The sequence below is a fragment of the Eptesicus fuscus genome, chromosome 19 (genome assembly GCF_027574615.1).
Source record: "Eptesicus fuscus isolate TK198812 chromosome 19, DD_ASM_mEF_20220401, whole genome shotgun sequence".
NCBI classification, from domain to species: domain Eukaryota; kingdom Metazoa; phylum Chordata; class Mammalia; order Chiroptera; family Vespertilionidae; genus Eptesicus; species Eptesicus fuscus.
The window spans coordinates 47,957,253-47,973,058 of record NC_072491.1 but is presented as its reverse complement, the minus strand read 5'-3'; the positions used below and the strand labels follow the sequence as shown (position 1 = coordinate 47,973,058).

Below are 15,806 nucleotides of genomic sequence, written 5' to 3'. Positions count from 1 at the left end.
GCAGCAGAAGAATCTTTTCTGATCTAAAACTTTTAACTAAATAACCAACTAGAAAAACTAATTGGTACTGGGGGAGAAAAACCATTTTCCTACTCTTTAATATTCAATGCCATAATCAATAATATCACAACACAGCTGCAACAAGTTAAATGACTCAACTCCTTCCCAAATACTCACCGCGTGCCCAGCACTGGGCAGGATATTAGGAATACAAGTGCGAGTAGAAAAGATCAGGCTCTGCTGCCCAGGAGCTTGAGAGAGATGAAGTGAACTCTTTGTTTAATGTATAAATCACAGTTGTTAAGGCTGCCAGGAGATAGCATAAACTCGACATGTACAGGGTGGATAGGAGGAGTGATGGAAAGGAGAGAAGGCATTATGGAGAAAGGAAAATTTAAGTGGAGGTTGAAATGAGAAGTGTGAGCTGTGTGCAGGGAGTGTAGGCAGAGGTGGGTAGAGTAACTGTGTTTCAGAAAGGAATGTGTGAGTATTCCAAGTTTTTTTAAAAAGCCAACATCACTAATCATCAGGGAAATGCAAATCAAAACCACAAGATATCCCAATTGTCAGAATGGCTAGTATCAGGAAGACACATAACAAGTGTTGGCAAGACTGTGTGAGGCTGGCTGTGGGAGCGCACTGACCACCAGGGGGCATCTCCTGCACTGAGTGTCTACCCCCTGGTGGTCAGTGCACATCATAGCAACCAGTTGACTGACTGATTGGTTGTTCGGTTGCTTAGGTTTTTATAGATACAGATAGCCAAGACATGGAAGCAGCAACCTAAGTGTCCACTGATAAAGCACATGTGGTGTATATATGTACAATGGAATATTATTCATCCATAAAAAGAAGAAAATCTTGCCATTTGCAACAACATGGATGAACCTTAGGAACATTATGCTAAATGTAGTCAGTCAGACAGAGGAAGACACATATGATCACTTATGTGTGGAATCTAAACAAACAAACAAACAAAACAAACACAACAAAACAAAACAAAAAAATTGAACTGATAAAGAGAGCAGATTGGAAGTTGCCAGGTGGAGGTGAGGGATGGGCAAAATGGGTCAAGGGGGTCAAAAGGCACAAATTCCAGTTATAAATAAATAAGTCATGAAAAGTAATGTACAACATTGTGACCATTATGACCGAACAACTGGAATGATTGGTTGACTGGTCGCTATGACGTGCACTCCAATGGCCAACCTCCCACAACTGGCCAACCTCCCCTAGTCCCCCCACCACCAAGCCGGCCAACCTCCCACAGTCTTTACCCTGTCTTTACCCGCCTGCCAGCAGGCCCCAATCAGAACTGGTTGAGACAGCCTCGATCAGCCCTGATCGCTGGCCAGGTCTAAGAACCCCACCCATGCACCAATTCATGCACCAGGCCTCTAGTAGTTTTACATACTGTCTAAATTTGAGAGTTGCTGGGAGAGATCTTAAAAGGTCTCAAGAAAAAAAAATTTGTATTGTGATGGATGTTAACTAGACTTAATATGATCATTTTGCAATATATACAAATATCAAATCCGTTATGTTGTATACCTGAAACTAATGTTACATGCCAATTATCTACATATATAAAGCCCTAATATGCAAATGGAACGAACAGCGGAACATCCGAACAAGCGGTCGCTATGAAGTGTGTTAACCACCAGGTGGCTACTGAAAATTCTTTGCTCCTGCGTGCCATGGTCCCACCTGGCGCTTGCACCTGCTGCCGGCGCCAGCCCTGACCACTCGGCACTGTCAGCAGGTGCAAGTGGCAGCTACCGGCCCCAATGGCCTCTCACGGCTTCTCCACCTCCCCCTGCTCCTGAGAGGCAATCGGGCCTGGCAGCCACTGCTCGCACCCGCTGCCATCACAGTCAGTGGGTGGAAGCGGCGGTGGTGGCAGGAGCATGGCTGCTGGCAGAGAGGGGACAAGGAGCCACAGTGGGAGGGGCCAGGCAGGGGCATGGAGGATGGGCTGAGACCTGCCCCTATGCCCACTGCAGCCTCGTGGCCCACAGTTTCTTTCAAGGTGCACGAATTCGTGCACTGTGCCCCTAGTATCTCCATATAAAAGAAAGCCAAGTTAACACTATTAGAAACATTTGTTGACTAACAGACAGGGAAAGCTTATAATATTTATTACAGAGACGAGCACTTCACCTGAAATTTGCATTCTGACAGAGGATGCTCGAACATAGGGTTTAGGTAATCTGGGCTCATGCTGGTCATTTCAAGGAGAAAATCTGTTGCTAAACTTAAAAAGTGCATTTCTATCTTAGGAGTATATAAGGAATTTAGTGCCAACAACCGGTCCAAGGTATTCGAAGGTAACCTAGTTTCATGGCTCCAGAAATTTCTAATAATTAATCTGAAAAGCAGAGAAGAAGAAAAAAGACATATTGCTCAGATTATTGGCAAATGAAACTGTGGAGAAGGCACAGTTTTTCATTTAAATAAAGCTTAACATAGAGGGAAACCACATTCAAAATTTATAAACAATATAATCTGAATTAAGAAAAATAATATGCATTAAAGGAAGAAAATATTCTAAAACCTTAGCATATTTAACAAAAGAAACTGGGTGATATTATTCTCATCTCTATTACCTGGGAAGATTTTAATGATAAGTATTATAATATTAACTATTTAGAAACTGAGAAAACATCTTTAAAAATTATATGTAATTCTTTACTGCCTTGCTAAAACAAATGGCTCCAAAAATTAGTGCCATAATGCCCTAGCCGGCTTGGCTCAGTGGATAGAGCGTCGGCCTCCTAGGTTCGATTCCGATCAAGGGCACATGTCTGCGCTGCCGGCTTGATCCCCAGTAGGGGGCATGCGGGAGGCAGCCAATCAATGATTCTCTTTCATCATTGATGTTTTCTATCTCTCTCTCTCTCCCTCTCCCTTCCTCTCTGAAATCAATAAAAATATACCTTTTTTAAAAAATTAGTGCCATAAAATATTCAAAATTTAAACTAGTTAAACACAAGTTTAGGCTTTATAATTTATAAATGCTTACATAATACAAATACAATTTTTAAAGGCTCAATGAACTTAAAATTGCATCAGAAAAGAAAATTAGCCAAAACTAGTTTGGCTCAGTAGATAGAGCGTCGGCATGCGGACTGAAAGGTCCCAGGTTCAGTTCCGGTCAAGGGCATGTACCTTGGTTGCGGGCACATCCCCAGTGGGGGTTATGCAGGAGGCAGCTGATCGATGTCTCTCTCATCAATGTTTCTAACTCTCTATCCCTCTCCCTTCCTCTCTGTAAAAAAACAATAAAATATATAATTTTTAAAAAAGAATAGAAAATTAACTGATATATAGAATCATAAAAAAAGTTTACGCTCCTTTTTATATAACAAGTACTTGACAAAACACTCATATAACTGATTTAGGTAGGCATTTTAAAGAAGAATAATCATCACTCATATTTCCATGTATAATTAATATTATAGTTTCCTCTTATCTCTAAAGTCTCAAATATTTCATTAGATATTAATATGCATTGTGTGCTTGCAAGGATGGGAGTTAAATGGAAAACGGTAACTGTCACTAGATTTCCCTTTCATTTTGAAATGCTTTAATTCACTGCACAGCAGAGACAGCTTTACCACACCACTTTTTTAAAGAGATTTATGTTAAAATAACTTGTCGGGATTTTTAAGTCTCATGTGATTTAAAATACATTTTTATTTAACATTATGAATGCAAGAGGCAGAGAAAATGCTAATACTGCAAACAAAAAATGCTGAAAACTACATGATGCTAGTCTAGGAAAAAATACCCCTGAATTTTTTTGTCCTGGCCCAATTATTCAAGAGGAGCACATACTGAAGCCCGAGGTTCTCATCAATTAATCCCTGAATCAATACATCTTTTGCCAACTTAAATATTTCCCGGGAGTCATCATCTGCTTGGCTTTCTGGATCTCTGAGAAAAATAATAAAATGACAAAACATTAATACTCTCTTGTATCACTTTTGCTCAAACCCAGTAACACTGTCTAGAATTAAAGTTTAAAAAAAAAGATCTGGCTTTTCCCATGGAACTTAAATTCCAAAATAACGCAGAACCTATCCCATGCCAATGTGCCCCAACTTCCTCCTTTGGTGCCTCTGCGAGCCCCTTCAAGTGGCTCTTCTCTCTCAAGTGCAGGGGAGGAGGGGTTGGTGGCAGGAGCAGGGATTTGGAGGGCTCCCTGGGATGCTAAGAGCTGGCCCAAGTCCCCTGGGAAGGGGTGTGTGGTACTCTTGAAGGATGAAGACATCTCAGTCAAGTTCATTTCCTTTATCTTGTCAGATCTTAAAGGGATAACTATGAAAACAAATTACACTTTTATCCCTCCTCCCTAAAAAAAGAGAAAGAGCTCATGGACATGGACGACAGTGTTGTGACTGGGTGGGGAGGCCGTGAGGGGGTAGAGGTAGGAGGGGGTATATGGAAGATAAATGGTGATGGGGAAAAAATAATAAAAAATGAAAACAAACTACACTTTTAACTCAACCAACAATTTCATGCACCAAATATTTCCCACAGATACATGAGTTAAAATAATACATTTCAGTATACAAAAATAAACTTGTTTTATTAATCATGTTTAAAATGTTTTTATATTTATTATAATCTTTTCCAGATTACTAAAGGCACCCAAATTCTCCCTTAAGAAATGTAATACAAAATGTCAATGTAGAACTTACCGATAATTGTCATGAATCCACATAAGAATATTATACATTTGTTCCCTACACACCGGAGAAGGATGAGAAATGAATTCTACAACAGGATTCAGAAGTTCTCGAAGTTCTACTGGCTTCAATTTTGCCATCATCTTATAAATAATGTCTAAACACACTTTTTGCCTTTCATCATCTCTATAAAAAGAGAGATTTGTAAAAACACAATTTTAATAGTTTTTAATATTGTATTTTCAGATATAATAGGTTAACTTTTTTGTGCTATTCTGTATTTCAAAATTTGTTATAATAGACAATACTACACTTACATAAAAATTACATTCTTTTTTTAATAAAATGTTTATTCTCTTAAATCCAATGCATTCACAGAGCGTTAACACTTTAAATGTTTATCATTTCCACCAACTGCAGCATTATCTAAGTCAGTGGTCGGCAAACTCATTAGTCAACAGAGCCAAATATCAACAGTACAACGATTGAAATTTCTTTTGAGAACCAAATTTTTTAAACTTAAACTTCTTCTAACACCACTTCTTCAAAATAGACTCGCCCAGGCCGTGGTATTTTGTGAAAGAGCCACACTCAAGGGGCCAAAGAGCCGCATGTAGCTCGCGAGCCACAGTTTGCCAACCATGGGTCTAAATAAACCAAAATAAGCACTTTATTATAGACAGGTAGTTTTAATTGTTTATTTCAGTTCTAGATGATTTTAAAAGATAGTGTGTGGAAATTATTCTTTTTACTTAAATGTATTATGTTATCAACCCACCAAATCAAAATCAAAAGCATTTGCCAAGCTGAATAAGTTATAAAGAAATAGTAAATCTTGCTTGTACAGAAATGTGCAGTGTTTTCAAAGCTCTGAACAGTTGCCTACTGATACAAATCTCCACAGCTTACCTTAGAGTTGGAAGATGAGTTTCACAGTAACGTAGTTTTAACTTCCATTTACATTCATGTTAATATATTACTAAGATGTTTACTCTATATCACAATGGTGCTTTCCAGTGTTCACAATTTACAGTTTCAAATTATACAAGTCATTCTCTAATATAAGGGACAGTTATTACTTCTACAAACTATCCCTAAAAACACAAAATCCCACCTTACATACAACTCTGAAAATTGTATGACTTAAAACATTAATTCAACATGATTTTTAATATTTTAGCCATCTTCTAAACACCAGCATGTAAACTTGCCTATTTAATATGAGAGCTACAACTTGATTCACTGAGATATTATGTAATAATTTTCTTCAACTATCTTTCTCACCTTAATGCAAAAATCTCCTGACTTGCTGGCTCTGTTTCTGTAAATTCCAAACTGATTTTTTTTTAATATTTTGGAGAAAGGGAAGGAGGCAGGTTATGATAAATACACTGAAAACAGAAAAGGCTGCCCCAAAATTAAGCCTTTAAAAATTATTTTTACTTCTACACTATTTAACACTTTGAGAGTCAATTACAATGTTTCATCTTTAACACTAACACAAATAAATGACAGTCTACTCTACCATTCTGGGATCTAAACTTCTAAATACATGAGCAGAAGAGTAAAATACTTCACTGTTCAATTCAGAAATTTAGAACAGTTATATGATTTGACTAAACTGGTCCAGGTGGTTAGAAACATACAATTATGTAGGTGGTTGGTTAATTTGCTTCTGGGGGGTGGTAGTCAAAGAACAGAGAGTAGCAAATGAAGTAACACAAAAAAATTATTTCCTATTTGGAGGAAAAGGGGAATTCACAGGCCAGTTTAAACCTCTGAAGGCCTTTTGACCTACCTCCTAGGATCTAAGACAGATCTTTCAATTATCTGAATAACCCCCATCCTTCCCCTGAGTATCAAACTGACTGGGAGTCACATCTCCGAGTACAATCAAAAGTTTGTTGAATGAAATATTAGTAAGGTCGAAAGGAGACTACATATCAAACTGGAAAAGTAATCTACTCAAGTACATATTACATTCAGTTTTCAAATCATTTACTAACAGTACAACAGATCTGAACACACACACACCAAAACAGGCACCCCAGCCACTGATCTGCTTTGCAACACAGGCCATAAAGGCAGAGATGGCATTCTCTAAGCCAAACTTTAAATAGATTTTAAAAAGTAATTCCTAATTTTACAGAAATGCTTCTTCAAAAAATATTTTCTCTCACTCCCTCATCTCCTATACTGAAGGATGTGTAATATGTTTTTTCCCAAGCTAAATCTGAACCCTCAAAATTGATTCCAGGCAGATCTCTGCAAATTAAAATAAAAAAGAAAAATAGAAAAATTATATTTTTATATATGTACACATCCTATATAATAATATGCAAATCGACTGAACGGTGAAATGACTAGTTGCTATGATGCACACTGACCACCAGGGGGCAGACGTTCAACACAGGAGCTGCCCCCTGGTGGTCAATGCGCTCCCACAGGGGGAGCACTGCTCAGCCAGAAGCCGGCTGATGGCTGGAGAGCACAGCACACTAAGGATGTCCAACTGTGGCTTAGGCCCACTCCCTAAGCCGGCAGTCAGACATCCCCCAAGGGCTCCCAGACCACAAAAGGGCACAGGCTGGGCTGAGGGACCATCCCCCTCGCCCCCCCCATCCCCCCACGAATGTCATGCACTGGGCCTCTAGTGTGTGTGGGTGTGTGTGTGTGTGTGTGTGTGTATACACATACTTATACTGACTGTAATCCTCCAGCATTTTAAAATCACTTTAGAGATGAATTTTGGGATTCTACTGCTCACAACTCCAAAATCTATAATGATTTAAGGATATACTTCCTCTTGTTTCCTTCCTGTTCACCCTCTTCCCCTCCATAACAGTTCAATATAGCCACGGCTCAAGTTAAATGGGAAGAGAGAGAAGTTTTTGTGTGTGTGTTTGTTTTACTTTGGGTGATCTGGGTGGCACATTGTGCTCTTTGCCATCAAGTCGAGTCACTCCCTGTGGCCAAATTGGCATCTCTGTTCCCTGATTTTTCCAGCTGCTCTCCTGGGAATGGTATTGCTATTGCCTTGGAAGCCAGAATAATCCTTACTAGTCCTTGCTTCTGGCTTCTCATGTGGTTTCTCAGTGGACTTCTCAGGAGCTCCATTCTCTTCATTTTTGGTGGGAAACACTACATTGGAGCAAAGTTCTCGTAGCGGCTGCACAGGAATTGGACATGGCTCTTTTGGGGGCTTCTGGCACACTTCAGCATAACCTGGCTTTCAGTGTTGCTGTAGGGCCCCGGTTACAGCTACATTTATGTAATTATCACATGGTGAAGCAGGATTTGTCCTTGATGGCTTTGCGGGATTTGGGGGAGAAACTGATATAGTTGTCGGGTGGAGTACATCCTTCTGAACAGTGGAATCCTCTACCAGATTCTTTTCTATCTGAGTTGTGCTCAATGCAGGAGACTCAGCTGGGCATGAAGGACCGGTACTTATACTGAGTAGCTGGGCAGCAGTGCAGTCGGTCTGCTCATCCTCTGCAGGCACTGGGCAACTATCCCCTTGTCTTAACTCTTCATTATCCTTTTCTTTGTAGACACCTTTAACAACATCAGACATCCTACTCTCCAGAACAAGTTCACATGGTGTTCTTGATGAACTTCCAGGTAAAGGAGGAAAATCTGAGGCTAATAAGTCAAACTTTGGTGTTGGAGCCTTTGCTTCAGCTGTCAATGCTGGGTTCTTGGGATTCTGTCACCTTCTTGTCATCTTCGACCTCTGAAGAGCATTCTCCTGCCCCTACCATAATCCCCATTGTGTTCAATCTGCAAAGCTGGAGTCTCTTTTGGAAGGTAGCTTTGCTCCTGATGCCCTGGCGCTGTAGGGTTATGCTGTTCAGTTGGAAAGTTCCTTGAACCAGATCAGTTTACTGGTCCATCCCCCAATGATACAGATCCCTCTGTTGAGTGTTCTGAACCTCTTGATGACCTAAAATGAGGCTTCGTGCAATATTTTTTGGAATGGTCAACCCATATTCACAGCAGCAGCCGTTGTTTTATAAAATACTGGAGAATTAAAGCCATTCACAAAACTACTGTTTGGAAAGGGAGCCAGTGGTGTTTCAAAGTAAGGTGTAGGATTTGGAGACCAGACTGAGGCACAATACTATAGATGAACTGGTGGTGAGGACTATATGCAGGCTGCATAAAGACTGGTGAGGCGTACTGTGCTTGAGTTTGAATGGGCTGACTACACATACTAGAATCCATTAAACAATAACCATTCTTAGCAAAAAACGTATTGATGGCGTTTATCCTCGCCATGATTGGCTTGCCCTGAAATGTTTTTAACTTTTTCTCTCAAATATTTAAAAACCTGCTCTGCACCTGTGTCTCACTGGAAAGTGATATACCAATTGCCATTGTGTGCAAACTCACAGCTTATCACCTTGGGGCAGTTTTCATTCTTGACAAAGCTTTCACTTCCTGTATTGGTGTTGTTTCAGGAATCTCTCTAAGAATCACATTAGAATGCTTATGACTTGGTCTCACTTTCTCACCCTTCTCATCAACTTGAACCATGGGAGAAGATCTAAATACTTCAAGAATTAGATAGGGGTCTGTGGTTAGTTTTTTATTTCTTCCATGTTGGCAACTGTCCAAATTGGAAGGAATTGATCACTGTCCATTTGAGATATCAGGTAAAGATCCTTTGTCAAATTTCTTGTGAGAAACAGAATTCTAATTGTTTCTTCAGGCATTCTTATAGGTCTTCTGTAGAAATTGCTGAGTTGCTTTGTCTGGAAACTCAGACCTTCATATTCCTTACACATAGCGTCTGAAAGCTCTGTATCACCCTCAGGATGACCCTGCTGTGGCTGCTGTTTCATGCCAAGAGCTTTCAGTTCCATGAGTTACTGCTGTGGCATCAGTATTTCCAGGAGGGATTTCTTGCCACACTTTGGCATTAGGATTTAAACCAGTTCCGTTAGATGTTACCTGCTCCAAAGCCATGGCTCAAAGTGTCTTCCCTCTCTGGAAAGCCTTCATTAATCAATCAACCTTCTCTCTCCATAAGATATTCCCAAAGACACTGCTCCCCACAGATCTTGTCTTCATCTCTCTTGTCAGCATTCAAATATTCTAAAATTACATTCTTAAAAATAATTATCATGGACTAGATTAAAAATAAATTAATTCAATGTGGAATCTTGGACTGATCCTGGATTAGAAAAATTAATGGAATCCAAATAAAGTCTAGTTTAGTTACTAGTAATGAACTAATGTTCATTTCTTAGTTTTCAAAAATGTACCACAATTATGTAAAATGAAAAAAATTGAGTAAAGGGTATATGAAGGAGCTATGTGTACTATCTTTTAACTTTTCTGTAAATATAAGGTTATTCCAAAATTAAGAGTTCATTAAAAAAAACACACATGAAAAGTCAAGCAAAATAAGCTAAGTATAAAAAATTTCATGATTTGAAAAATTGATTTCAAGTGTTAGACCACCTGCCATGTCATACAGCAGGATTAAGTGTAGTCTGGGTCCCAAATAAGGTGTATCATTTCCTCCTTAAAATGCTTTACATGCAATAGTTTAATGTTTAGGTAAAACACAATAATACATTCTTTCTTGCTGGCACAGCACACATTCATCAATAATTTATCACCATGCAAAGATAGGAACACATACAAGACAGGGAAAAGAGTACAGGGAAATTAGAGTATTTTAAGTAATCAACAGCATTCTCTTTTAACATTTATAGGGAGATTGCAATTTTGAAAATAAAGGAACAATTTTAACAAACAAATTAAAAAAAAAAAAAAAAAAAAACAACTCTTACCTGGCAGGATAGGTACAAAAACTCAACACCATGCATTTTACATCGGAAAAGAGCCTTAGACAGTGCCTGCGTAGCCTCCACAAGGTGCCAGGTGAGAGGAGGCAGGATGACCAGGCCCCACCAACCTTTCTTCTCAGATTCAAATGTAACAATACATATTTCATGGAAACTACAAGCTCTTTCTGAGCTGAAGGAAATAGCTGGACAAATCAACGTTTTATCAGCCTCCTGCACCAGGAACATGAGGCTGGTTTCCCACTCACCTGTGTCTCATGACTTGAATGAAATCCTTGCTCTTCAACTGTAAGTACAGATCTGTTATTGCCTCTGAACGACACAGCACCACTTCTAGACAGAGAGTCTTCATCACTCCATGAAATTTTGGCAGCAGGAAGAACACGGTGCTCATGAACCTAACCAGTGGACATGGCCAGTGAGTGGCAGGGCAGTCTCAACCATCCCCGCCATGGACAGTCACCACCTCAGCATCTCACCTATCGGCCAGTGGAGGGAAGTTTTTCACAGCTTTGTTCAAGCACACGATAAATTTGTCCTCCATTGTATTCTGATGCTGTTTCAGCTGTTTGACAATCAGTTCACACACAGACTCCTCCAGTATCTGAAAAATCAAGTTTCTTTTCCAATACACACAAGTGGAAACTTAGGCTACATTTCTGAAAATAGGTTTATCTTGAATAGTTGAGAGTCCAGTGCTACCATCTCCAGTGTTCACCAGGTGAAGCCAGGAGCACTCGTGGGCTGACACTGACCAGCAGAGGCTCTGGAGCCGTAAGTTTGGGTGAGCCAGGCTGCGTCCCAGCGCTTGTGCTGCGAGCACTTGGCAGTGTCAGCTCATGTTCTAGGTCAGATCAATAAAAAAATTAGTGCTGCCCTAGCCAGTTTGCTCAGTGGATAGAGCATCAGCCTGCAGACTGAAGGATCCCGGGTTCGATTCCGATCAAGGCACATGCCCAGGTTGCAGGCTTGATCCCCAGTAGGGGGCGTGCAGGAGACAGCCAATCAATGATTCTCTCTCATCATTGATGTTTCTATCTCTCTCACCCTCTCCCTTCCTCTCTAAAATCAATAAATTAAAAAAATAAAATGTCAAAAAAAGAGAGAAATGGGCAAAATAATTGAAAAGATGAAAAAAAAATAGATTAGTGCTTCTTCTGACAATAAAACATGCCAACAAGTCATTTAAGAAGCAAAACTAAAATTGTGATTAAATATGTTTAAGACACATTTTATGGTGTCAGTGTTCATGTCTGTGGTCAAATATTCTCACAAACCACAATTTTCAAGCAACTCTATCTCAACTATCACTGTCTATCTCCCTATACCTTGCTTTCTCATGATCACTACTACCTTCTATGATAGGTTCGTTTGTGAATTATCTGTCTCCCCTCACCACATGCCAGCTCCCTGAGGGTGGGACTTACCCGGTCCTGTTCCCAGCTGCATACAAGAGCCTAGAGCCAACCAGTAAGTACCTAATACACAGAGGTGGGCAAAAGTAGGTTTTCAGTTCTGAGTATGTGAAACTCAGTTTACTCTTGCATTATTACTTATTAACATTTGTATTACTTATTTGAATTACAACTATAAACCTACTTTTGCCCACTCCTATATATAAGTGACCAACATATAAGTGCCAAAGTTATAAAACAATGTGAACCTAAAAATACGGGGAAAACAGTAGAAGACAAGACTGGAGTCTACATCTCAGGTGCCAAGAGTAGCTTAGTGGTTAGAATATGAGTGACACTTCTTTTTTTTTTCTTCTTACTTCTTTATGTTATACTAATTTCTACACAAAAATCAATGTCATTTTATATTCAGGAAAAAAAACTATTTAAAACAAAAGTGTTTCTCATTCCTGTTATGTTGAAATTTAAGTCAAGAGAGATTGAACCTGGGATATGCTATCATTTGCTCCATCCGAGGTAAATATTAAGCATTTTATATAAACTGCTACCAAACATTTAGCAACATTAGAATCATGTCTTAACAAGTTAATCTGAATTTTTAAAATTGTTTCTTTTACTAAAATAACTGGGTATCCTTAAATAAGTAAGTTTGATCTTCCCAAAGGGGTCTATTTCCTTTTAGCTTAATGATATTTTATTTTAAACCCAAATAAATGCCTAATCGGTCAGTGGGCAGGGGGCCCAATCTGCTCTTTGTGGGTAACCTGGGTATCTTGAGGACCTCCTGACTTTCCCAAAGCTTCTTCTCATCCTGACTGACAATGCATGTAGCCCAGACTCCACGCTACCTTTTCTTTCAGGAGAGGGGATGGGCTGGAGATACAAATTTGGGAATCATGAACATAGAGGCAGCTTTTAAAGCCACGAGGCCACATAATCCAGCAGGGAAGCAGTAAAACAGAAGCCCAAATTCAGAGCTGTGGAGGTGGCCCAGGAAACACGCAGCTTAGAAAGGGAGAAGAAGCTGCCAAGGAAGTAGAGAGACAGCCAAGAGTGTCCCAGAACCAGTGACAAAGGGAAATCAAGGAGGACCAACTGTGCTGCTGTGGACAGGCTGAAACAGAGAGGCCGGGTACGAGCCTCTGATCACGAGTGACACTGCTTCTGGAGGCTCCGAACACATGTAGCACCTCACTCTATTAGCATGTGGCAGGAGGGCAAGGTAGCAGTCAGCATCACCCGCTACACTCTTTTCAAGTAAGTTATAGCATGTAACTTCCATGCAGTTATACCTATATATCTTTAATAATTGTGTTTATTGGAAATTATAGTACTCTGAATGTATGCTATGCTTAAAAATTCAACAAGGCTCTTCTTACAATACAGTCAAGTGGAAAGGGCACATAAGACTGGGAAAGACTCCCAAGAAAGCGCTTTTTCCTGTGTAATGGTTGTATTATGTAGGCGAGGTTTTTATTTTAAATTGTAGGCGAGGATTTTATTTTATTTTATTTTTAAAATATATTTCTTTATTGATTTCAGAGAGGAAAGGAGAGGGAGAGATAGAAACATCAATGATGAGAGAGAATCATTGATTGGCTGCCTCCTGCACGCCCCCTACTGGGGATCGAGCCCACAGCCTGGGCATGTGCCCTTGGCTAGAATCGAACCTGGGACCCTTCAGTCCACAGGCTGATGCTCTATCCACTGAGCCAAACTAGCGAGGGCAGGCGAGGATTTTAATAGCTTAACAGCCTAACTTTAGCAGGTATCCGCAAAATGCCCACTTTGGTTTCTTACAGTACAGAGGATATAAGTATCAAGTGTCATGACAAATCAAAATTGAAAAAGCATTCATTTAAAACTGCATAACACACTCACATGTTTTCTCTCAGTAATATACTGGAGAACAAGTCCCAGAACTTCTGCTGCTGCTGCATACACCTCTTTATATTTTACAAAGGACATATTATTGACCAAAGCTTGAAAGTATCTGTAACAAATACAGAAGATAAAAATGCATAAAATAATCCATTCTGTTGACATAAAATCATAACGATTTTTCTCTTTGTACCATATTAATAGCACACACTGAGAAACTATGAAGCCTAAAACATGATCTAAATTACCGATGTGAAGACATATATGAAGATGTCTTTAAGGCTCTGACATCATCACATCAGGGAGGCACATTCAAGTTGGTTCCATTACACTGAACCTGCTATAGTTAAAGTAAACAATGCTGGAGCGGGGAGCTGACGCCAGCGGAAGAGGAGCAGGCAGAATGAGGGCCTGTGGGGTTCCCAGGCACTGATTCACTCCTTCAGCTCAACTGCCGGAACCGGTGGCTGAGAAATAGAAACTTCCAGGCAGACAAAGACCTCTGGCGCTATGTCTGGGAGGCACTGTCTACAGCCTGAATTGCTTGGCTGGACTTCGAGACTAAGAAGCCTGCAGGATCTGAGGGACCTGAACAAGCATCGATAAATGTGCTGGCTTCTTGGGGAACCCCTCCTCCCAAAAAACCCATAATGCTGGATACTATAAAACTATAGTGAAAAAAAAAAAAGCTATTATTTAAGATTGTGATTTACTGACACCCTGTTAAAGCCATCTACTATGACAGAGAAGGTCAATAAAATAATGAGAAAAAGAGTGAGGGTGAATGCAGTGCCCCCAGACTTCACGGGCAAAGCGGTTTTTAATTTTCAGCCCAACATTGGCTCTGTAAAGTTGTCACTGGAGAAAACCAAAGCTAAAAAAAAAAAAAAAAAAAAGTGTCTAAAAGTAAGCTATTTCCTGTTGAATCTGTATTGAGCAACATTTTGTAGAGGACCAACTAGAGAGAGTGAGACACTTCCAAAGAAATGGCAAAAGCAGGAAAGGGAGCCCAGCTGGTGTGGTTCAGCAGTTGAGTGTCGACCCATGAACCAAGAGGTCACTGGTTCGATTCCCTGTCAGAGCACATGACCAGGTTGCAGGCTCGATGCCGGGTAAGGGGTGTGCAGGAGGTATCGGATCAATGTTTCTCTCTCATCAATGTTTCTATTTCTCTACCCCTCTCCGTTCCTCTCTCTAAAATCAATAAAGACATATTTTTTTTAAAAAGCATGGAAGGGACATGCTGAGATTTATAATGTACTCATGATAGGAGCACTGACTTTAAGCCCCTCCACTGCATATGTTAGGCCCATCCTCACCATGAAGGGTCCTGATGGGAGGGGAGCAGTGTGGCTGCAACTATGCCAAACAGCACAGAGACAGGGCAGGCAGCACGAGGTCAGCCGCACCCCTTCATGGTCATTGTCCTAATTTAAATGGTTCACAGAGCTCATGTTGCTCTCAGGGATAAATGCTAAAAATGTCACTTTAAAAATAAGCAAAAAAAAAACTTAATACCTCTTATTCGACAAAATGTACATGAAAAATTACACTAATTTTTAAAAACTTACCTTCCTCATTTACTCCATTAACACATTCTTCTCTCAAATGGCCTCTAAAGCCAACTATTTAAATTAAGGGAGAAATATTTAATGTGCGTTCTAGCCCTTCAACTTATCAAAATTAAACCAGTCTATTTCCAATTCAGGAATACTTTAACCTAAAAAAAAAAAATAAATGAAAGCAAAACTATGATACTTACTTTATACTCTCTATGCCACATTTTGGGTCATAGGGAGGGAAGTTATTGGCCATTACAATGCCTAATAATTGAATTCCTACTGAATTGTCTTTAGAATTAGGATCTTTCCTGGAAAACTTTTCGAATATTAACCTGAAACAGAAGTATAAAAATATAGATTATCATATAAATAAGAAGAAGGAAGACAAATATAAATTTTTCTAAGGAGAATATTCAAGGTAAGAAATACTCTCCCCCA

At 39.7% G+C, this 15,806-nt stretch overlaps 1 protein-coding gene and 1 pseudogene across 2 annotated transcripts in view; both read right to left on the bottom strand.

Annotated features, from left to right (window-relative positions):
* PRKDC (protein kinase, DNA-activated, catalytic subunit) overlaps positions 1-15,806 on the bottom strand; it is a 191,540-nt gene that overhangs the window by 69,324 nt on the left and 106,410 nt on the right. For both annotated transcript variants that reach the window (XM_054708417.1, XM_054708418.1), the window contains exons 51-57: positions 15,569-15,700; positions 13,807-13,918; positions 10,990-11,114; positions 10,759-10,908; positions 4,704-4,877; positions 3,838-3,936; positions 2,161-2,368 (exon numbers count right to left, since the gene is read on the bottom strand). In XM_054708417.1, the coding sequence (XP_054564392.1) occupies positions 2,161-2,368; positions 3,838-3,936; positions 4,704-4,877; positions 10,759-10,908; positions 10,990-11,114; positions 13,807-13,918; positions 15,569-15,700 (1,000 nt within the window). The remainder of the gene's footprint in view (positions 1-2,160; positions 2,369-3,837; positions 3,937-4,703; positions 4,878-10,758; positions 10,909-10,989; positions 11,115-13,806; positions 13,919-15,568; positions 15,701-15,806) is intronic.
* Positions 7,970-9,662, bottom strand: LOC103287578 (la-related protein 4-like; annotated as a pseudogene).